Source organism: Rhipicephalus microplus, unplaced genomic scaffold (genome assembly GCF_043290135.1).
Source record: "Rhipicephalus microplus isolate Deutch F79 unplaced genomic scaffold, USDA_Rmic scaffold_12, whole genome shotgun sequence".
In the NCBI taxonomy this organism is placed as follows: Eukaryota; Metazoa; Arthropoda; class Arachnida; order Ixodida; family Ixodidae; genus Rhipicephalus; species Rhipicephalus microplus.
In genome coordinates this window covers 21,613,756-21,638,131 of record NW_027464585.1, presented here as the reverse complement: position 1 = coordinate 21,638,131, position 24,376 = coordinate 21,613,756, and the positions used below count along the sequence as shown (strand labels likewise).

The 24,376-nt window shown below is 45.7% G+C and overlaps 1 protein-coding gene across 7 annotated transcripts in view; it reads left to right on the top strand.

Moving 5' to 3' along the window:
- The window catches only part of LOC119166688 (putative phospholipase B-like 2), a 351,547-nt gene that overhangs the window by 249,733 nt on the left and 77,438 nt on the right, over positions 1-24,376 (top strand). For all 7 annotated transcript variants that reach the window (XR_012888461.1, XR_012888460.1, XM_075882399.1 and 4 more), the window contains 2 exons: positions 17,193-17,288; positions 23,492-23,563. Coding sequence is in view for 5 of the 7 variants with exons in the window: in XM_075882399.1 (XP_075738514.1) it covers positions 17,193-17,288; positions 23,492-23,563 (168 nt within the window). In the remaining 2 variants the exon portion in view is untranslated. The remainder of the gene's footprint in view (positions 1-17,192; positions 17,289-23,491; positions 23,564-24,376) is intronic.

Sequence of the window (24,376 nt, the reverse complement as noted above, 5' to 3'; positions counted from 1 at the left end):
AGATGTCTCTAGTCCAGCAAACTGCCATAACAGAGGACGATGTCAGTGTTGTCGCTGTATCTGCTCTTGATTGAAGCGCAGTCTCACGGTCACTCAGCTCAGACGATGGTGTTTTTCGAAACATGATTGGATCGGAGCTGTCGCCTCACCAGGCCGACGCTCTCTGCTAAGTTCTCACCTCATACAGTCACATTTTCGACACCGACGATCATCCCTTGGGCCAGACTAAAATTATCACTCACCGAATCAACACTGGTGACTCTGCGCCCATTCACTGTCGGCCGTACCGCGTGTCAGCGTCCGAGCGAGAAGTGATTGAAAAAGAAGTGGCCAAAATGCTTACGAAAAACGTAATCGAACCATCAACGAGCCCTTGGGCATCTCCCGTGGTATTAATAAAAAAGAAAGACGGCTCATGGCGTTTCTGCGTTGATTATCGCCACCTCGACAAAATTACCAAAAAAGACGTGTATCCTCTACCACGCATTGACGATGCCCTTGATTGCCTCCATGGCACCACCTTATTTTCATCTCTCGACCTCCGATCTGGCTACTGGCAAATTGCTGTAGATGACATGGACCGAGAAAAGACCGCCTTCGTTACCCCTTACGGACTTTACCAATTCAAGGTTAGGCCATTCGGGCTCTGCAACGCTCCATTGACCTTCGAGAGAATGATGGACATGCTCTTACAAGTATTTAAATGGTTGACATGTTTGTGTTACCTGGACGACGCGATCATTTTCTCACCTACCTTTGCAACCCACCTTGAACGCCATTCGACCATTCTATCCATATTTCGACGGGCTGGCCTGCAGCTCAATTTCTCCAAGTGCCACTTCGGTCTTCGTCAGATTACCGTATTGGGTCACCTTGTTGACGCTGCCGGCGTACGGCCAGACCCGGCGAAAGTACGCGCTGTAACAAACTTCCCAGTCCCACGCTCTGTCCATGATGTTCGCAGTTTTGTGGGCCTCTGCTCCTACTTTCGCCGGTTCGTGAAAAACTTTGCGGGACTCGCACGGCCACTCACCGACCTTCTCAAACAAGACGTCCCATTTTCTTGGGGCCCTCCTTAAGCTGACCCTTTTTCTCAGCTAATCACCGCTCTAACGACACCTGCTATTCTTGCCCATTTCGACCCCGATGCTCCTACAGAAGTGCGAACAGACGCGAGTGGTCATGGAATTGGAGCAGTTTTGGCGCAAATTCAGCGGGGCAACGATCGTGTAATCGCGTACGCAAGCCGTCTGCTTCCTAAGTCTGAACGCAATTATTCTATAACAGAACGGGAATGTCTCGCTCTTGTTTGGGCGGTTTCGAAATTCCGTCCTTACTTGTATGGCCGCCCTTTCCGTGTCATCACAGATCATCACGCGCTGTGTTGGCTTTCTTCTCTGAAGGACCCCACTGGACGACTTGTTCGTTGGGCATTACGCCTACAGGAGTATTCCTACTCGGTTGCTTATCAGTGTGGACGTCTCCATCTGGACGCCGATTGATTATCCCGCTACCCTGTTGATCAGCCCGACGAACCGAACATCGAGCCTAGCCTCAGCGTCATGTCAATGTCCCAGTTTTTTTCATTTTGGTGATGAACAGCGTCGTGATGCTTCTTTGCGACAACTTATTGACCGTCTCGAATCTGCTTCGAACGATACGTCAATTCGCATGTACGTCCTCCTGAATGGCACGCTGTACCGTCGTAGCATCCAGCCAGATGGCCCTGAGTTCCTTCTTGTCGTGCCGAAAAATTTGCGTTCAACCGTGCTGCACGAGCTTCACGATGAACCAACTGCTGCTCATCTGGGTGTATCTCGGACGTACGACCGCGTGCGTCGCCGCTTCTTTTGGCGCGGTCTCGCCCGGTCCATTCGCCGTTACGTGTCCTCCTGCGATAAATGCCAACGTAGAAAGCGACCTACTGCGCCCCCGGCTAGACTTCAACCGATATCCATCCCAACCGAACCTTTCTTCCGTGTTGGCATAGATCTTCTAAGTCATTTTCCCGAGTCGAAATCGGGCAACAAGTGGGTTGCCGTTGCTGTAGACTACGCGACTAGGTATGCCATCACTCGAGCGCTCCACACCAGCACTGCTACTGACGTTGCAGACTTTTTGCTCCACGACGTCATCTTACACCATGGCGCTCCTCGCCAATTACTCACGGATCGCGGCCGCGCATTTTTGTCCCGTGTGATCGACGATCTTCTGCGCTCTTCCTCGACGCACCACAAGCTGACCACTTCCTACTATCCCCAAACAAATGGCCTTACCAAACGGCTAAATCGCACCCTAACGGACATGCTCGCGATGTATGTGTCCTCCGACCACCATGACTAGGACCTGGCGGTACCTCACGTAACCTTCGCGTATACAATTCTCGCGCCACGACACTACTGGTTATTCACCCTTTTATTTGCTGTATGGCCGAGATCCGAAGTTACCACTCGACACCCTACTTTCAACCACTACAACGCCGTCAACTGAATATGCACGCGACGCTATTGCTCGTGCCGTCCACGCACGTCAGATCACCCGCTCTAGACTTTCGGCTTCGCAAGCCACCCAAAAAGCCATCTTCGACAGCCGGCAAGCTGACGTTCACTTCTCACCCGGTTCTCTTGTTCTCCTGTGGGGCCCAGTTCGTCGAGTTGGCTTATCAGAGAAGTTGTTGTCTCGCTACATGGGTCCTTACCGTATCATCCGCCAGGTAACCGACGTCACCTATGAGATCATTCTTGCAACTGAGACCACAAGCCTGCCTCCAACCACACCCAGTTATGTTGTGCACGTCAGCAGGCTAAAACCTTACTAGCTGCCTACTGGAGACCGTAGTTATTGTGCACCGAGATGGCGCATTTACCGCCGGGGGGGGGGGGGGTAATGCTACGTAGCTGACGTATCAGCGGTCAAAAGACGACAACGTGGAAGTGGCCTGTCGGTTGTGCGTGCTGACTTCCATCTTAGTCGACGCCATACGCATCAGTTTGAACATAGATTTTAAATAGACACGCATCGTGTCATTTTTACGTAACAATATTATTAATAATAAATGCACCGTTGTTATAGTAACTGGCGATGCTATTGGCAAAGCCGGCGATCAGTGAGCGTCGTGTTTCCCACTCACGAAAAACAGGCCATGCAGCGGCTTCAGCTCTTAACGTGCCTTGTTGACACGTCCCCTAACTGGCCTTTCATCATTTCCGCTTGCAAAATGAACTTTAGGTGTGGTTAGCAGCCACGCAGTAAATATGCTAAAGAAATCATCTAACTGCTTCGTTAGTGGTTGCCGGTGAGGTTACCCGACGTACCAAGAAAAAGAAATAATATTCAAGGAAGCACCGCACGCTTAGTACAAGGCATGCAGTCTGTACACGCACTTAGCAAATGATATCATTCTGAAGAAAAGATACGTCAGAGAGCTGTCAGGAAAGGTAGTGAGCGACGTGCGAAAAAAAATGTTCTTTCGGATGACGGCATTTTTTGCCTTTTTCTGCCTTCTCTCGTACACCCTTATTCGGAGTGTAGGGAAGGAAAGCTACATACCACCAGGCATGAACATTTGTTTTATGTCTATGCAACACAATGACACATCGCAATCAATAGTGATTTTCGGTTACTGGCGCAGTGAGAATTTCTTTCACTTTATTATGTGGGTAGGTAACAAGCTTTATTAGGGATCCAACAAGGAATCACTGGCCCAGGCTAGGACTTCAGGAGCCGTCGGCCACTAAGCATCGTGCGATGTCCTCGGTGGTAGACCTGGCTACCTGGGCAGCCCAGATTTGGTCTACTGCACGTGGGCTTAGAAAGGTGGCTCGCCACCACTCAGACGGCCATCCTGGTGTTCACTCACTCTTGTCCGAGTAGTGGCGGTGAACACCACACTCGCTCTCTCAAAGTATATGCGCCATGTTGTGCGTCGACTTTTGAGGGGCGAAGCTTCTTACGCCGTGGGTCCCATGTCCCGTGTCGTCGTATTAGCCCATTTTCAAGGTCATAAAATTGCATTGGATGTCAATAAAAATGAGGTCACAGCATACCCACGGAGTGAATGATGGTAAGTAGAGCGAAGCATGCATAGGTACGTCCGTGCTTCAGTGCGTCCGTTCGTCCATACATCCGTTCGTTCGTCCGTCTGTCTGTCCACCCGCCCGTCCGTGTGTCCATCTGCCCATCCGTGCGGCCGTCCGTTCGTCATTATCAAGGAACGCCACAAGCCGCCCGTCTTCCCCAACAGCAATAAAGATTCTTTTTGATACCACACACAGTGTTTCTCATGTCTTTAGTTTGATGATCGCCTAGGTCGATTAACCTCCCTGCAAAGAGCTTCGACCCAATCATCATAAATCATATCGTGGATGTGCTGCGATTTTTTGTGAGTATGGCTTGAGTAGCGTGCTTAAAAAGGTTCGCTGATTGTTCAAAGTCAAAAAATTGGGGGACCCTTTAAGAATTCAAAGCGATTGCAAAATCCAGCCCCTAGTGCGCCCTTCCACCACTATGTTCACACTTATTATTATGTTTTGTTACATACGCACACACACACACATACATACATACATACATACATACATACATACATACATACATACATACATACATACATACATACATACATACATACATACATACATACATACATACATACATACATACATACTGTTACGAATGACGGCGACGCCAACACGGTCCCGAAAGCACCACTGCTTTGAACTCCGCCGGGAAGATCACCAGTCATTTGGTAGCGTAGGTTTCTCAGCTCGCGACTGCTTCTGCGCAGAGCTGATAGACGAGCGGACGAGACGACGGTGAGTTAAAGAAGGTTTATGTACAGCTTATATACAGAGGCGTTACAAATTCGGCACTGGGTCCGACAGCTTATAGACTCGAAGAGCCGAGCTCTCTTCTCTGACACATCGGTCTACTGCTCGCGACGCACCGCAGGGCTTTTTTTTATATGCACCGGGAGGATTCTTTGAGTAGTTAAATGTCCAACCAGAAGCGCCACTGGCCGTGAGGTCACAATCCTCCAATGGGGTCGCCGCTGGGCCGCTTCGTTCTCATCAAATCCGCAGCCGCTGCGCGTTGTTGCAGTCAAGGACGAGTGACGTCGCCACGCATTGCGTAAGACTCGCCAGACAGGAAGGCGCCTATTGCTGTAACGGGCTCACTGTGCGCGCGCCAGAAAGGCACCGCTGCGTGCTGACGCCGTTGAGTTCTTCGCGTCAGGCGGGCTCGCGTGCTGGCCTTGACACATATTGCCTTTTTCAGAGGCATGGACCTTCGGTGTGGACTCACAGGCATATCAATACATACATACATACATACATACATACATACATACATACATACATACATACATACATACATACATACTTACATACATACATACATACATACATACATTCATACATACATACATACATACATACATACATACACATATACATACACGGCAGATTGTACCAGCATGAGCGCGCGAATAGTACACACAGGTTTTTGAGCTGAAGGAAGAGTCGCATGGCCTCCAAGATACACGCCGCGCGCTTGGCATCTTGGAGGAATTACAAACGGCATCACATTATCTAGCGTTTGCTGTTTGTTTTATCAACCCCTCTCAAAAGGCATGATATATTTTACGCTAGATAGATATAGTTGTCCGTTTTTAGTGTTGTTTGAAAGTTCCTGTGTGTTTTTAGCAGCGATGGCTGCATTATCTCGGCCTTTTTCGGCGTAGTTTCATTACCTCCGAAATGCACCTACAAATCGCCAAATGGACTCGTTTTCGTCGTGACACCTCTCGAACAAATTGCGTTAAGAAGACTCCTTACACTACATGGCATTTATGTAGTGTTTTTTCTTTCCAAACTATCTGCAAGAAACAACATGGCTTCTGGTAGGACACCTTCTTGCCACGCCAGCCGCCCGGTTTCAATCATCAATACGACCGAAAATTTTGCTCTTTGCTTTATTCGCTTCCTTCTCAATTTTTCGCTCACGACCAATTTGTCACTCACAACCAACTGTGCCAACGATGACAGCGGAATTCATGCGACATGAGCGCTCTAACACTCTTAGGTTAAAGAAAGATATAATGTGTTTCCCATGCGCAGTGAGGAACGATATCGAGAGCAGCGAGAAGATATGTGCAGTGCCCCCGTAAACATGTGCTCCAAATGTTTATTAGCACACTACCAAGTGGTAGCTAAACTCTTAATCATGCCATGCTTAAAGTTCAAGGTATAGACAGGAGGCTAGAGCGTTTCTGTCTATAGTTTCCTGCTTACAACCAACACATAACTCGAGATGTAATTAAGAGTTTATGTACTGCTCGCCAACAAATTCTTCTAGGTGTTTAGGTTAGTTGCTTACGAGCGTTCACACGATCTTGTTCAAGTTCTGCTTTGCTGGTCATCAAAAGCATGTGCGTTTACACATGATGTTTGCACGCGCCCAAGATCTAGCTAGCCCATCTCCATGTAACACTTACCATCACCGATTGCACAAAAACTACAGCATTTAAATAGGGAGCCAGTACCTAGAAAATTTTGGAAGAAATGTCAGTCATGTACGTATATGTTACGCACCAAGTATTATTAGGTTCACAAGACGTGCGAAAACCACCTTCAAATATCAGCATGAGTTTCTCAGAAAAGCATGACGACAGCGTTTGTCGCGTGTGTCAAAGGCGCGTCAGTTTTGTAGAGGAGAGCAATATATTTTCGCTTTTAACAGGAACAACGCCTATGTGTAACTAGGCTCGATTTTCCCGCGAAGGACTAGTTGTTGAAAAAAAAAAAACAGCTTTCTCTTTTCAGTTTCGTCTACTTGGCGATAAGTATGCCATGCCTGTAGTGGTAGTACGGACACGCGTCACTGTTACTTTATCTGGCTGATCGCGTCTCGCAATTGTTTCCACCAAATTTTTAAAGACGACAGTCTTTTTAAGTGTACTTTAACGTATTTGGGCTATTTCCACGTAACGATACCCCTAACGGCCAACCCTATACGCAGCAACCATAAATATTGCCCTAGTTTAAGCGTTCATTCTTGTGCGATTGTCAAATGAAAAGCAATTATTGCGCATATCTGCGGCACCATTAGAACACGGCAATATTCTCTATAAGTGTCATTAAACTATGAAAGCATACATGGGTAATTCTAAAGACCATAGTGCTTATCACGATGCGCTGACAATGCAACGCTATAATCAAAAAGGCAAGTTTTGCCATCGCTTTGCTAAAACGACACGGTGAGGGCACCTGCCCGTCGCTTTGCGTTCTACACCTTATTGCCTCTGAGAGAGGAACGCACGCCTTCCTTTGTTTTCGAAGATAACTGCCAGATAGCACACGTGTGTAACGTGCCTGCTGCACTCGTTTGCCTCTGCTGCTCGGATCGAGGCACTCTAACTCAGCGCCTCCAGAATACTATTCAGCAGTTTTCGCTAGCAGAACATCAAATAAACATTGTAGAGGCGAGAAAGGGAAGTTTATTGTACACTTAACTTGTGCGTACACAAACGAAACATCGAAAACAAGTAAAGACAGTGTATACATCTTACAAATGAGCACCAAAATCTAATTGATCACTGGGTATCCAAATGTTACATGTGAAAGGAAAATTGAAAAAAGGATGAAGTTAATCACATTTTACATGATAACACATGCATGCGTACTAGAGTGAGCGCAAGGCTAGTACGGGATAACTGGAAACCTCAGCTGTCCCTCTCCTACTTTAAAGAAACGTGCGTGCCATCGTCGAAGGAAATCCTCTTCGACATGCGTTTCCAGCTGCTGATCTAGGTAATTCCTCACAATGAGCCGAATTTTCTGTAGTGCGGGAAAGCCGCCTCTATGCGGCTTGTGCCGTACTTCTGCTAAACGCCATCGCCACCTTAGTACGAACAAGGTTACTGTAAAGACCATTCTTGCAAACAGCCCACGTTCTGTTCCAATGCGCGCCGTGCGAAAGCCCAAGAGGCGTTGTACCATGTGCCAGGTGCCCCTTGCCACAGAGCACTAAAACAGAGCATGTTGGGCCGTCTCTCTTTTGCCGCAGTTCGGGCAGCGGTCATTGGGAACGACTCCCCAATGTGCTAACCGTCACGCGTAGGCAATGCCCTCCATCTTCTCAACCAGTCAAATTCGCGCACCTGGTTAGGTACGCGATTGCAACGCCATCGTTCCTGTTTCTCATGCAAAATGCTGTTTCTTCCTTTTTGCTCAGTGTGCTACTTCTCACAAATTCGCTTATTTCTTGCAATGAAACATCTTCCAGACTGCATGAACCTATTGATTCCACTGTTCGTTTTAAACCGCTGGCAGCTCTGTAAAACTTGAGAGGAATTTCCGCTCGTGGCCTGATGTACGGATTGGCCGTGAAAGTACATTTTAGTGTACTGTTCCAGTACATCAAGAGTCTGTACCCGGGATAGTTGCTGTCATCGAACAGCTTCTGTGTTGTTTTTGCAGCTAGCGCTCTCGTGAACGTTGGTATATCTGGGAGGCTCAAGCCTCCACGGTTTGTGGGAAGCTGTAAAAATTTCCTTTGTACTTTGCTGGTTTTCTTCCCCAGAGAAAGGTCCCCGCCATGGAGGCGAGGCGTCCTGTAACACGGCGAGGTAGCTGGGCGATGTGTGCTATGTAAAACGCAAAAGCGCATGCCTGTGTCTTGATCACTGTTGCTTTTGCCGTTATTGACAGGTTAAAATGAGTGGCTGCTGCTATGACATCGGTAGATAAAATAAGCACGTCATCCCAGGCCTTTTTGGATACATCTCCTTCCTCAAAGTAAACGCCTAACACCTTTACAGCTTGAACGTAATCTAAATCTCCTGCCAATATTTCTTTGAAGCCTCCAAAGCGCAATGCCTTACATTTCGTTGTGTTTAAAAGAGGACCAGACAGATAGGAGTACTCAGCCAAAATGTCAGGAATGTACTACAGCTAGACAGGTCACTAAAAAATACCGAAATGTCATCGGCGCATGCGACAGTTTTGAAGGTTTTCTTGCCTGGCGTCGGGAAATCCACTATGCGCTCGCAGTTAGCAACCTTTCTAATCAAAGGCTCCAGAGACAAAATGAATAATACCGGAGACAACGCACAGCCTTGCCTCACCCCCTTTTCAAATGCAAAGCTTCTGGTCGCTTCATTGTTGAAATAAAGACAGCTTGACATGTCCTGATAAAGTATTTCTACCAGTCGCACAGACTGCTCTGGGAGGCCAAAGATGCACAAAACAGCAAAAAGATACCCATGTTCAACTCTATCAAATGCTTTGGCCTGATCAAGAGAAATATATACTCCTGAGATTTGTTTTTCTCTGGCATATGTGAAGATGTCTCTGATGATTGTAAGAGGTGCGAAGACGGAGTGTCCTGGTACTGCACATGACTGCAAGGGGGACACAATCTCTTCCAAGACAGGTAGCAGACGCCGTGGTAGCAGCGTGGCTACTAACCTATAGTCTGTGTTTAAAAGGGTAATGGGCCTCCACGATTTAGGATCTGATGGCTCCATACCCTCTTTCAGCAATAGAATCACCCTTCTTTCGCTGAAGGACTGTGGTTTATGGCCATCACGCAACAAACTATTCACGAGATCGGTGATCGCATCTCCAAAGATATCAAAGAAATGCAGGTAAAATCCACTGAGTATTCCGTCTGGGCCTGGTGACGTGGACGTATTCATTGATTTTAGGGCGTACCATACTTCTTTATTAGTTTCTGCATATAATACTAAACCGTCTTCCGAGCCTAGCAATGGCAAACCTTCGCAAAAGGCTGAGAGTTTAGCAGTAAACTCGTCGTCCTCTGCGTCATGGTCTGCAGTAAACAGTTTTGCAAAATAGTCTCGGAAAACTTTTTGAACATTATCCGGTTCATTAACAATGGTACCATCCTCTTTCAGCACCTCATAGATGTAGCGGGGCTGGCATCGACGATCTCGGTTTCTTTGCGCTTATGTCAAATTTTTAATTTCATCTGTCGATGAGGGCATTTCTCTTGCGAGCTTTGTAGCCTGGGACCTCTGCTTTAAAAGATTTTGATATTTAATTTTTTATGCTTCAAGGTATTCGAGCATAGTGAACGTAGTTGACCCACGTCTTTCAATAATTTGAATGCGTCGGAGAATCTCATTCATCTTGGCCTTGAGGCAAACGTGGCGCGCTTTTTCTGCCTGTTAAGCTATGAGGTGCCAGCGAGATTTCAAATGGTCCCATGTAGTCGGAGTTATGCAACCCACTTCCGCCAGTGAGGCCGCCAGCTCAGTTTGAAGTACGGAAATGCTTTCGTCATCATGAAGAATAGTTAGGTCCATCCTCCATAGTTTGTGGGTTTTCGTTGTTGTGCTCACGTTAAACGTGAAGAGTAACGGAGCGGATCGCTGAGTTTCTGCTGGCTTGGCGCAAGCTGGACCACCTCACATGCTTGTACGTTCGCTAAAAAGTCTTCGGGCACATAAGCTCTATCGATTCGGCTTTGGTAAATGCCACAAGCGCGGGTTGCGACGAACCTGACTCTATGTAGGGCCAACCACCCATCTGACAGCTTGAGATTTTGAACTAATTGCTGTAGTTCGCTGGCGTAATAATTGTTGGTGCCATGGCCAGGACCCCTGACGTCTCGTCTAGTACCGAGCACGCAGTTGAAAGCTCCAACAAGCACGTATGATATCAGCTTGATCAAAAAATTTATGACACCTTTATAGAACCCGTTCGATTCTGACCTCGTTACGGGCGCATATACGTTGACGAATCTGACTCGCTTGCAGTTAAGTACCACATCTACTGTTATGATGCGGCCTTCGATGTCAACAAGACCGTGAGCACCCCTCCTCAGCATTGCGTTCATGAAAACATGTCCTGTGCCACGTGCACGCGCATCTGTGAGTGAGAAGAAGGCCGCAACATGAAACCTTTCCTGAAACTCTGCAACGTCAAGCTTAGTACGAAAGTTTGTCTCCTGCAACAAGAGCATGTCTACGCGATGCGCCAGCTCGAGGTCAAGTGCTGCCTGCTGCTTCACCGATTTTCGGAAACCGCGAACACTGAACGACATGAAGAAAGTGATGCCATAGTTGAAATAAAGGCGAGGAAGTTGCTTAAAGGAAAGAAAAGGTAAGAGAGAGGAGAGCCAAATGCTAAAAGTACATATCGTCGTCGCTCACAGTTGGTGACGTTTGGCGTGGTGATAATCCCACGCGGGGTTTCTTAAATGTTCCCTGTTCAGCTGAGTCACTGCCGTTGCTCCCACTGCCTGGCTTGGATCGGCGTTGTAAACTCGAAAGACTCGGTGCGTCTGCAGATTGTGCTGGTTTGGTAGAAACCTTGCTGTTTGCCGTTTCACTCCACGTCGATGGTCGGCTTCTTAGCTGCTTCATCGATGTCGAAGGCGTAGCTTTCATGTTTTCAAGGTCCTCGACATTCTACGGTTAGCGTTTGGTGTACTGTTACTGGCGTCTGTCACTGTCGTGGGAGAGGAAATCCAAACAGTGTTTTCGGCGATGCCTCTTGTAATGTGTATCTGGTCGTCCGGCGTTTGGTGCTTCTCGGACGCCATTTATAGCTACAGTTATGTCGAGTTTCGATGCTGCCTACTAGTGATGAGAAATCACTGAACGTTTCGTGGAACTCCCATTTGGGTGTTCATGTTGCGTCTGAGTGGGCTGTTCATCTGAAGTTGCCTCATCTGGCGTACTGGTCAGCTTGACGCTAGTAGCGTCTTCCGAGTCTGCGTCAACGAAATCATCGGGCAGTCTCTTTTCATCCCAGTGGTTTGGTGTCTTGACTCGTGTCATTTTGTTTTGAGGACACAGTCCTTCATAGGTTCTAGATTGCTTTGTCACACCTGATGAGCTTGAAGAGGATTTTTCAATTGTTGGGAAGTCTATGACACTCGGTGACGGCATATTCTGAGCTGCGTCTGCCTATGATCTGCGCTTGAAACATTCTTTGGTCAGGTGATCACCTCCACACCTCCTGCAGGCTTCAGTGCACTCTTCCACAGCGTGTCGGGACGCGCTGCACCTATGACAAAAAGGTGTTGCACGGGCCACGGCCATGTGGCCTTCGTTGTGGCAACGCGCACAGGCGCGAAGCATGCCACGGTACTCCAACATAACGCGGTGTCCATGGATGAAATGAAGTTCGGTGCGGGCTCTGCCATTTCTATCTTCACCACTCGTGTACCGGTAAATGTAGACTGACGTCGTTGCAGAGTAACACATGATATACTACGTACTTTGCCGAAATGCTGCAAAGCATAGATGACCGCGTCTTCGGGTACAGACGACGGCAACCTGTACACCTCACGAACACACTTGGTGGGCCGACTACTTTCACTTGAACTTTTTTCCTCTGAAGGACAAAACCTTCATTCACCATGGGCTTGGTGGCTTGTTCCGCTGTCCTCGTTGCTACCAAGAACTTTAAAGCGCTGAGGTGCTGCAGTAACAACACCCCTTCGCTACCAGTCGTCTGCTCGAGACACTCGATGATCTCATCGGCGAATACCGCGCCTTCAGGAACGGTAAACGTGAAACAATGTTTTTTGGCGAGGTGCCTACTGCCCAAGACGCCATCCTCCCAGGGGCCCCAGGGGTTGGCGACTTGTCGGCCGAAGCCCCAGGGAACCTGAATGTGGGTGAGACGCCGAAGGGACGCCGCCGCAACACTGGACCCACACGTCGGTGAGAGCCGCCCTGACACAATTAAACATGAACGCTGATGGTGAAGCTCCTTAAAGCGGTACCCGTTCGTCCCTCGTGGCCGTAGTAGTAGTCTGTAACAAGTATTACATTTTTACCTCCAGGGTTGTGGCGGTGCGAGATTTCTCCTGTGCGTTGTTGTACAATAAAAGATAGTGCTCAATGTACATGGCAATGGCTGCTAAGGGGGAATGAGAGACAGGAGAATTCGTCTTTATTTAACGCGCACGCTGCAAATTTTTTACTATTCAACAACGCGCAGAAGACAAGAAAGGGTTGCTACGTTATACTCGCTGGGCGTAACCTCCTAGGTTTTAGAAAGGTTTAGCGTGCGTTGGGTCGCAGTGCCATGAATACAGTGAACTAGTATATACCATGAACTCGAGGTGGTTAAAGGTGGGAAGTAGACACGAAGCGCAAGCAGTAAGAAAGTGTGCGTGTGCCTCCTCTCGTTCAGTCCTTGGAATGTCCGCTGGATGACGGTGCTTCTATATGAAGAATATATGATGCAAAGATGCGAGATGGTGGTACTTGGAGTGTTGAATAGGTGAACGAACGGACCCACAGACAGGTGCATGGACGAACGCATGTATGGCTGCATGGACGAATGGACGCATAAACGAACGCAGGAGCGGATGCATGGACGAACGGAGGGACGGACGCACAGATGAACGTGCGGATGCACGAAGAGACGCACGCACGGACGAGTAGATGGACGCACGGGTGGCCACACAGATGCACGCATAAATGGATGGACTAATGCTTCGCCACACTATCCATCATTCACTCCGTGGACATGCTGCCATTTTTATCACTCTCTCCAGACGCAAGACTATCGTCTTTCGAGACATTTGCAGTGAAACATGCAGATAGGGGGTCAAATTTTTCCTCTGTCATTCGTCGGTGCAACAGAGCAATGATGGTAACAATGCTGATTGTTGGCCTAAATGGTATTTGCTTATTGACATGCTTTGGTCACAAATAACACAAACACAAGTAAAGGAACACACAAAAACATGCACGGGATGTTTCTGCTTGCTATTGTGCGTTCCTTTACTTGTTTTTGTGGTATTTGCGGCTTAAACATGTCATTGAGAGCAATGATTTCCAATTTACGATCTAACCATAAGCAGGTTTTTGTGGGTAATGCAAATGCTACACATAACATAAGGGTTCGTAGTTTTTCGCTGAAACGTTATGTTTCGCAGAGCAATGCAGTCGGAAATTTCGATGAAATTTGTCCAGAAGTAAAATTGATCTATAAAAAACTTTTGAAATAAACACCAGCCTGCATGAGCAAGTTATACGCGTGAAGTCCGCGAAATTTGCCTAACGTCACATAAATTCACCGATTGCGATTCCCTGAGACATTTAATCAAATTCAGACTAGTTGGGATGAGGATCACTGCGGGCGGAGCTTACAATTATTCTTGGCCTGTTACCGCCTATAGACGCATTTATTTGCGTGTATGCAGTAGCCGTACGGACGTGGCCTGTCTTTGAAAAAGGCTGGCAGGCTGTATCCGTACGGCTGCTGCGGACGCGAAACTACATCTCTATACTCTTTCGGCTCGTTCATGTGAGGAAACTTACACAAAACCCAACCCGCCTCCCTTGTCTTTGCATTTCAAACAAACGTTTACTCGAGTAAACGGTACACTACACCGAGTTTCACTGCAAACTGTTCTTTCAGAACACGCTTCGTTGCCCGTTTCGACCGACTCAATGCCGTGCGCACCGCTGCTGCTTCGCATCTCATCAAGGTTCTCTTTGGGGAGATGGTGTATAATTTATTTACTTATTTGTGATGTTATATGACTGAAAGACAAACTGCGATTCCCTAACAGAAAACTTAGCGTAATAATAAATGCCTGGACTAATTTAAGCTGCAGTATCAGAGACGTACTTGCACCAGAGCGGCCAAAGAGACTTTCCCGATCTTAAGTTTTAGTGCATAATATAGAATTTATACCTTCGATACTTCAGTGTGCTACACTCTAAAGCAAAAGGGTGTTAAAACGGTGTGTGGTTCGTCCTATTGAGGACTAATGGGACTGCCACAACCATTAATCCCTTTATGGACTAACGGCACCAAGTATAACAGTTAGTCCCCACAGACGTACTCAAGGGACTAGCATTTAGTCCGCACATTTAAACCTTAGTGAGAAACCGTTAGTCCCACAATTCACATCAAAGGACTAACATTTAGTCCTCACATTGGCGCCTTATAGAGCAACTGTTAATTCCCACATTTACACCTTACCGGGCAACTGTTAGTCATCACAGCTGCACCTTGCCGGACGAATGGTTGATTCACTCAAATACTTCAATCGGGTGGACTTTTTGTCTCCAGTTCAAACATAGTTTTTTGTTTATTTTCCGCCAGGTCTAATACTTTTTTCGCCGGTTTTTCTGCGCAGTGAGCAACAAATTGCGCCGAAAAGAACACGCTGAAAGTAGTTAGCTACCTATGTGTAACTGCTTTCGTAGTCACGGCAACAACGAAAGACAAAAGTGAGACATCAAAATCTTTTATTTTTCTATATACACATGAAAATTCAACATTCTTTTAAGTGAATTTCCGGTGAAGTGTACAAGTCCAGTCACGTTGTCAAATCTTGTTCACTGCTTGGGGAGCTCCTCCGACGGAAGCAATAGATGACAGGCATTGCAGCGCCAGGGCACGCAGCCTCCTGCCTGTTGTGTTCCCACGGCTGCACGCACAATAATATAGTAAAAATAGTTACACACACGTGACAGGAGATGAAGATGCACGCATATGACAAGTACGTGCGCGTTAATAGAAAAACAAGGCTTAAAATATGACACACAAATAACTTTATCTTCACATTTCGCACAGTCCTTCTGAATCTGCTCTGACGAAAGAGATGGATGACAGGCATCGCAGACGCCAGCGACACAGTCTTCAGCACGGCGTGTGCCCACGGCTGCACAATAAGTAAATAAAATAGTGAGTCGCACGTGACAGAGGATGAATACAAAGGCATATGAGAAATACGTGCAAGATAAAATGAAAACATACGTGAGATATGACATGCTAATAATTTGATTGTGATGTCACACATCGTCAAAGACTCATTTCGATCCCCGTAGCGCAACAGCTTAGGAGCGGCGGCCGCAGCCACAAATTCGCGAACCACCGTGCCGCTAACAAGTCGGTGAGTCCCAAGCGAGCAACGTCGTTCAGCTCGAGCAAGCGAACGTGAGACCAAGCACGGCGCTACACGCTGAGTGTCTGCCGCCAGTGAAGTTCGAACAGGAGAGCGAGTGTACGCTTGGCCACAGCCACGAACAGCGCCGAGCTGGTTTGGAGCTAGCGCTGAAGACATCGACGGTAATGAGGCCCTTTTCCACAAACTCGAGCGAGTGCAGCGCGCAAAGGCGAGTCCACCGCCGCGGCCAACTGATGGCACCGAGGTGCTTGCGACCGACTGACGGAAAAGCCAACTGTAAGGGCGCCCAATTTTAAATGAGTTCCGACGCTAGCGAAAGCCCCGCCAGCCCGTGCTGGTGCACTTACGGTGCACGACATACTACAACCAAGCTCTTTACGAAAACCCGCAACATGTTTTCGTTGACTCCAACACAGCGACGAGGTCTCAGCCCAATATCGTCAGCCCAGAGCTCATCGCGGCGGCGAAGACAGGTGAGCCCTCGACGACCGAGCATACGGGAGGCCAACGGCGGTCGCAAAGCTAAGGCGAACTGAAGACGCCCAGGCTGACCTTCGCGATGCATTTCGTGCGTGCGATGTACAACACGACCGAGCCCGTTGCCAGCAAGCGTGACAAGTAGAGTAGAATAACTAATGATAACCTACTTACCTTAGAATCGAGCGCTGTTTTCCGCCCTGAGTCGAACTGAAGTATATATCCAATAGATCTGTTATCTTCTCGGCCGCCATATTGGCCTTCCCTACTGTTGCTGTCGTGTGTTCGTTGTGACTATCTTGAAGCCAGAGATATACAGCGCGGCGTGGTGACGTGTCGACACTTGCTCTAGACTTCATGGGTGCAACGAAACGCAAAAGCTGCAGCCCACGCTCATTCAAGCGTATACACAAGCACTACGTCGTAATTCTTAGATCGTCAAATCCAGGCGGCCGTGGTCAAGCACTCCGAGTGCGACGCAACGCTAACCGTCGCCGGCAAAATACGGGGAAAGACTGGGCCAGCAGAGGAGGAGAAGGAGGGCAGGTCACCTTCACAACGCATTTCGCACTGCCTGCGATTCCCGGGCGGTTCATCCCTTGGTTTCCCGCGGCACGCTTCCCTCCGTGGTTGCTCCTCAATGCTCTCTCCGTTAATCGCGCGCCTATTGGGCTCCGTTACTCGTTTTTTGGGTAATTTTGCCTTAGAGTGTACAGCTTGATGAACTCTCACCATCAGTAGGAGTTTGCTACTCTGCAGGCACCTAAGTCAAGTTTGTTCAACCCTTTTTTACTTCTTTACAGGGGAAATAGTCAATGGACCGTAATTGACTACAACTTGTTCAAGCCAAGAATGAAGAAACTGCCGCAAGATTTTGTGTGGTATCACGAAGAGCTGCCGTAAGTTCAAATTTAAATTTTTTTGGCGTGTTCTGTGGCCGATATGATATATAACAGGACAACTGACACAAAGGAGTAGAATCAAATCAAGTGTTATGCAGTGCCCTTTCTTTCATATTTGACCCGCAAAAACGTTTTCTAGGTGAGAGCAGCTATGCGTGCACATTTTTAGCGCTGTCAGAGCTTAGTGTAATGACCATTTCAAGGGCACTCTCAGAATTTGTTCGTCGTGAGATATGAAAGTCTTCCAAGCTGACCTATTTGTTTCTTCAGTATGGATACTCATGGAGGGATTAATGTAGCGGCAAGTCAACTACTTGTTGATTGTTGTAGTTTTCACCATTTCTTTGAGTGGGGCTGTGCAGCTGTACAGCTCCACAAATATACGCACCACGGCAAGGTGGCCGAATATTTCTTGACCAGGATCTGGTGCTCGACTGCTGATCACGGTACCAAGATCACGGTACCGGATCGCCCACGCAAGGCCAACATTTCGATGGAGTTCTGTTAAGAACACTAGGTGGTCCGAATTTCCAGAGCGCTTCCTCGCGGCATCCCTCACAATCATAGCGTAGTTTTTGTAATGCCATACCTTCGAAACAATATACATATAATTTGGCCCCAAGTGGCGTCCCGCTGAAAGAGTCAGAATTGAGGTTTCATAACCAACACCGGCGATTTCTTAGAGCTAGGTCTACAACTGCGCATACACTTTATATATATGTGTGTTTTGACACAATATTATTGAGATATAACAGACAATAATGCCAAGGAGTGTATAGGGGAAGTTAATAAACCAATATAAGTGTAACTGTGATGAGAGAATAGTGGGTGAAAAGATAACTTGCCGTGAGCAGGAACCGAACCTGCATTATTCCAAGGTCGCAGGTTCGGTTTCTGCTCATGGCAAGTTACCTTTTCACCCACTTTTCTTTCTTCACATTTACATTTATATTGGTTTAATAACTTCCCCTATACACTCCTTGGCATTATTGTCTGTCAGATCTCATTATTATCGTGTCAGAACGCGGGAAAACGAGCCCTTAAGTATACACTTCTTTTCATCAGTATATATATATATATATATATATATATATATATATATATATATATATATATATATATATATATATATAAGGAAAAGAAGTGTATACCAAAAGGCTCGTTTTTCCGTGTTTTGACACAATATTAATGAGATCTGACAGACGATAATGCCAAGGAATGTACAGGGGAAGTTATTAGACCCAATGGAAAGTAAATAAGAAGAATGAAAAGTGGATTAAAAAATAACAAGCCGTGAGCAGGAATCAAACCTACGACCTTCGAATAAGGGCTACCAAAGCGGCCTCTCGTACCACAGAGGCTGCTGTGGTAGCTCAATGGTTAGAGCATCGAACGCGTTATTCGAAGGTCGTAGGTTCAATTCCTGCTCACGGCTGGTTATTTTTCCATCCACTTTTCTTTCTTCTTAATTAAATTCTACTGGTTCTAATAACTTCTCCTGTACATTCCTTGGCACTTGGCATTACTGTCTGTTAGATCTCATATATATATATATATATATATATATATATATATATATATATATATATATATATATATATATATATATATATATATATATATATATATATATATATATATATATATATATATATATATATATATATATATATATATATACCAGATTCTTTGAAGGTCATTCACGCTGGACCCGACGTATTGTATGCAAGAAAGACGACGAAACTTTCACGGAAGCGTCTTTACTTAGCGTTTTCAGCTGGTAGACCAGCCGTCGTCAGATATAATGTGACAAGAATTCATACATGGCTTTAAAAGCTCCTTTCAATAACAGGTCAGCGCCATCTGCGCCGGTTACGATTACAATGCGCACCATAATGTCTCACGTGCTTCAGAAAAAAAAGAAAAAAAAGAAAAAAAGAAACAAGCAGAAGGACACACACACACTGAAGACATGGTTGAGGATTCCCTTGCATCTATTGTGACGTGGTAAAATTCCTACATGTAGTTAAAAGATGTAGAAGCACAGTGTTGTGTAATTACATTGCATGGTAGTAGAAGAATATCTCAGCAAAATGTGATCGTATAATTGAAGCCACTGTGAAATGATTGAAGATAAATTTTTCAAAAATGTAGATGAATTTGAAAAAAAGCAAAAGGGGCAAACAAAGAAGGCGTGTTTTAGGTGGTACAATGTGAAACCAGTGCATCATTGCTCTTAATCTTCTGAAAGACAGGTCAGTTTTCCTTTTTTTTCTTTGACTCCAGCGGAAACATCGTTAAATTTATGAATGAGATATGATTCGTGTAGTTCACGATCATGGCTGGTGTGAAATCCCGATTCTAGTTTTGTGACATTAAGGTTACTAAATGAGTGGCCGGGCATATTCACATGTTTTGATAATGAAAGGTTTGGTTGGGTTTTAGCATGCGATCTGTGATTGTTAAAACGTATTCTGAACGGGGTTTCAGTGTGGCTTGTGTATTGCAAGTGGCAGGTGCCATACTAAAGCAAATACACTACAATGAATGAATCCCAATTAAAGCTGCCCTTAATTGTGAAAATGAGTTGGTTAGATGTGCTGGTGGCCGTAAATGACGGTTCTATATGGAAACAAACTTTACAACGCGGTTTGTTGCAGCAGCTATAACCAGTATGGTGAGTGGTATCACTTTTACATGACGTCAGGATGCGACCTATGTTTTTTGAGCACCTTTACACTAATCGAGGGGGCTCAGGAAAGACCGCTTTTAGTCTGTCGCTTTGGGGGAGGATGTTGTAATGGTTAAGCAGTATACCTTGAACTTTGGAGATGCACGCTGAGCGTTTTAGCACCAAATTGGCTTACTGCAGCCCGTTGCTTTTTATGCTACCTTTTAAACAGTCTATTCAATCGCGTCCTCTGGCTCGGAGAATGGCGTTGTCAATAATTGTTTCTGGATATTTTCACTTAAGAAGCTTCTTCAGATGATGGCGGCAGGAATTAAAATCTTGATCTTCGGAGCATATGCGCCTAAAGCACTGTGCATGGCTATATAGAATTCCAGTTTTCAAATGGCGCACGTGGCTACTTTCAAAATAAAGGGTCTGGTGATTACCGTTGGCTTTTTAAAAAGCTTCGTAATTAGGTGTCCATGGGAAATGGTAGTCGTGACGTTGAGGAAAGCTACAGACAAGGGTGAGTGAGTATAGGAGAATGTTATACCGGGATGTACATGGTTGAATTTCGCTATAGTGTTTAGAAGTTTGGTTTCACCATGTGTCCAAATAAAAAAATATGTCATCGATGCAGCGTTTGAAGTGCACAGACTTTATTGGCACACCCTTAAAGAAACGAGTCTTCGAGCACTCCCATGAAGATGTTTGCGTATGTAGAGCCTATCTTTGTCCCCATCAATGTTCCACTGATCTGTACGTAATGAGAGTCATGTAATTCGACGTTATTAACTCGACAATTAGCTTCAGCAGTGTTTCACGAGTTGACGTGTCAATTAGCTTGTCAGATTCGAGGTGGTCATATGAATATAGAACAGCCTGTATACCGTCCTTGAGGGGGATTTTAGTGTAGAAGGAGATGACGTTCATCGTCCCCAGAAGTGAATCATTAGACACTTCTAGTTGCGATATTCCAATGAGAAAATCATTCGTACCCTTAACAAAGGAAGCGAATGTGGGCGGAAGAAATTTTATGCAACTCTCTACGTAACAAGATATGTTTTCTAATACTGTTCGAATGGATAAAACAATGGAACGGCCTGGATTTGCTGACTTGTGTATCTTTGGTAGCAGTTAAAACATTCCGGCAAAAGGAATAAGCGAAATGAGGCGGCGTTCTGTCTTATCGTGGACTCTTTTCTTTTTTACCAATGCTTTAATGGTATCTTTTATGATGACAAAGAAGTCAGTGGTAGGATAACGGGAAGTTATTCTAAAGCAGTGTCAGATAACTCTAATACGGCTTCTTTTATGTAACTTTCTTTGCCCGTTATCACAATCGAGCTGCCTTTGTCTGCTGGTTTTATGACAGTATCATCACGTGCATTCAAAATTTTGAGAGCGTCAAATGTTCTGGTAGAACGATTTTTTTTTGGAACGGACTACGCGTTTTTTAAGCGTAGAGCATGTCACGCGAGACAGCTTTGATGTAAAGGTCTTGGCACTTATCTTCTTTGCGAGGCGGGCATCCATTGTGTCATGGAGGGTATAGCCGGGCGAGCTTCCTAGTTGCTAGCATGGTCGTGAAAACACTCCTTTAGCCTGAGATTCCGAGCGAAACATATATATTCTTCATCAACTGAAATTCGTCATGGCCGCCAGAAGTTGGACAAAAATTTAGGCCTTTTGAAAGAACCCATTCCTCTGCTGGGAGGAATGTAACGTCAAAAATGTTGACTGCATTGGCGTCCTGTTGGCTTATCTTCGGCAATGTTTTAAGTGTTCGTAAAAAAGTAAATGGCGAACTCCTAATCTTAGTCATGTAGAATGCTGCTGGAGCATCAGCCCACAATAGTTTCCGAGCTTTTATTTTGCCTAGGGCGTCTACCTTTCTTTTCTCATGTCCACTCAACAAATTTGCTGCCTAGATAGGGTAGTTTCTTCTTTCAAAAGCTTACCAATTGACGTTTTATAGTGATTTATGATAATGCCAATAAGCTCAAATGAAGCATTTCTCAGCATATCTTCTTTGCCTAAGCTTCTTTGCGGTTGACAGTTCAGAGGTAGCAGGGTTTACATAAAGCCTAACACCTTCGTGAATTTCGGAAGTATTTACATATTGCCTGAGGCACCAAACATGTAATTCCACGCAAATGCGTTTTTCAACCATCAGCCGGTACTTCAGAAAGCATGCCGAAACAGTACTCAAATTTTGAGAACCGGAGAAGTCCTGTAGTCACGGGCTTCTTGCGGCTGGTTTGTTCGGAGTGTTGCAGTTCCGAACGTAGGTTGACATTCTGTCTCTGGATCTTGAAGTCTGTTTCGGGGAGCTCGGGGGCTGTTCTGTCGAGTGGTCACACCAGGACGACATGGCGTCAAGAATTCTCTTGGGGAAAAGCTGGCGGATGTGGCTTGCTGTGAGTCTTGAACCCTCAAAGCTGGGATGTAGGGCTCGATAGACAGGTATCCTTTATGATGCGCATTGTAATGCTAACCAGCTCAGATGGCGCGGACCTGTTATTAAAATGAGTTTTTAAAGCCACGTATGAATTCTCGTCACATTATTCGGACGAAGGCTGGTCCACCATCTGAAAACGTTCAATATATATATATATATATATATATATATATATATATATATATATATATATATATATGTGTGTGTGTGTGTGTGTGTGTGTGTGTGTCTGTTAGATCTCATTAATATTGTGTCAAAACACGGAAAACCGCACCCTTAGGTATACACTTCTTTCCCTTATATATATATATATATATATATATATATATATACTGAGCACGCATAAGGCTACACCAGATACAAGGTTGCGAAAAATGTTTATCATTTACTTGCTATTTTAACCCTAAATAATAAATAATACCACTAGTAGATACTTAACAATAGATAATCTAAGTTGCGACAGATACAATGTATTTATACAGCCAACCTGAAATTTTTGTCCCCAGGCATGGTCGTACAATAACCTGTTTGCAGTAAAGAAGTCCCCAGTGGCAAGCCTTGGCTGTGGCGGTGAAGAAGTAGTTTTCCTTTGACGTTCAGGGGAGTCTTATTTTGGCGACACTAAACTCTTCGTTGCTTGCATGGCACCATCAGCACTTCTTTCAGAAATGATGAACTGACTGACGGCTACACATTATAAAACACTTCTTCTATGGCCAACCAGGAGACACACTTCTGTATCATAACATCTTCTTTTACTCAGTGATCACCATGTTCATTTCTCCGTGTTCATTCCTCCGCTTTCCTGATGGGGTGCCTGGGAGCGCACAGTTGCTCCGGCTTACTATGGGCGCCGTCATTTGACCTGTTTTCGATATTAAGTTTCAACTCTGGTTTTTGGCAAAGCAGTTCTTAAAGCTTTATCCTGCTTTTATAGAAAATAGCTTGTCCTATAGGTGCAATATTAGTAATTTTGCATTGAAATGATGCATCGCCCTAACACTCAGACACGTAACGCAACTCAGACGTGAACAAATAAAAGTTCGATGTGTTGATTTTTTTCTGCAGAGGATACTCCGTGTCGGCTGACGTAACCTCCGTGGTGGAGAATCAAGGCTATTGGGCTTCGTACAACATTCCGTAAGTCGGCATCCTTCATGCACTGGCTATGCACGTACGTTGGTAAAACTGTCGAGCAAACGAAGCAACCAAGTTGAGCTCATGTCATAGGTTACCACATTTGTGTATAAGTTTCAGTATAAGGAGCTCATTCATAGACTCAGGAGAGTGTTTAATTGCCACTCGCTCTTCTAAACTGCACCACCGCTACTCACTCAATCATTCATTTTTTGTCTGAGCATTACGTGAGCCCTTATCGGTCTGTTACGTATTTACAACGGTATACAGAGTTACACATAAAGATAGAGGCTGGATTCCGCAATACACACCACCAGAGCTCTGCATGGTGGGGCCCATAGGGCTACAATTCATAGTCCAGTACCACTAGTCTCGTCGGTAAAACGAGCTTTGTTTTGAAGAAGCGCCGTCGCATATATCGAATCGAAGCGGAATTACTATAATCTGAACAACCACGTTGACAGAACGACCTCGCTTACAAAAGACAACAAAAAGCGGCAGAGAAAGCAAGTGAGCTACTTATCACACACAGGCGCGTTAACACCAGTTACAACCTACCACGGCTCGCTGATGTCACACAGCTCAAAAGCGAATAGTCGGTTAAGGTGGCCAATTGATCTTCCACGAACGCTGCTATTTCTTTGGTTAACCGCCAAACTGGGGTTATAATATGAATAACATTATGTGGGGTTTTACGACCCAGAACCACGATATGATAGAGACACCGTAGGGGAGGACTCCAGAACCTACCACTTACCGGTGCTGAAGGACATCTTGGAGGGGAACTATCGTGCTTTGAGCATTACCAGCAAGATG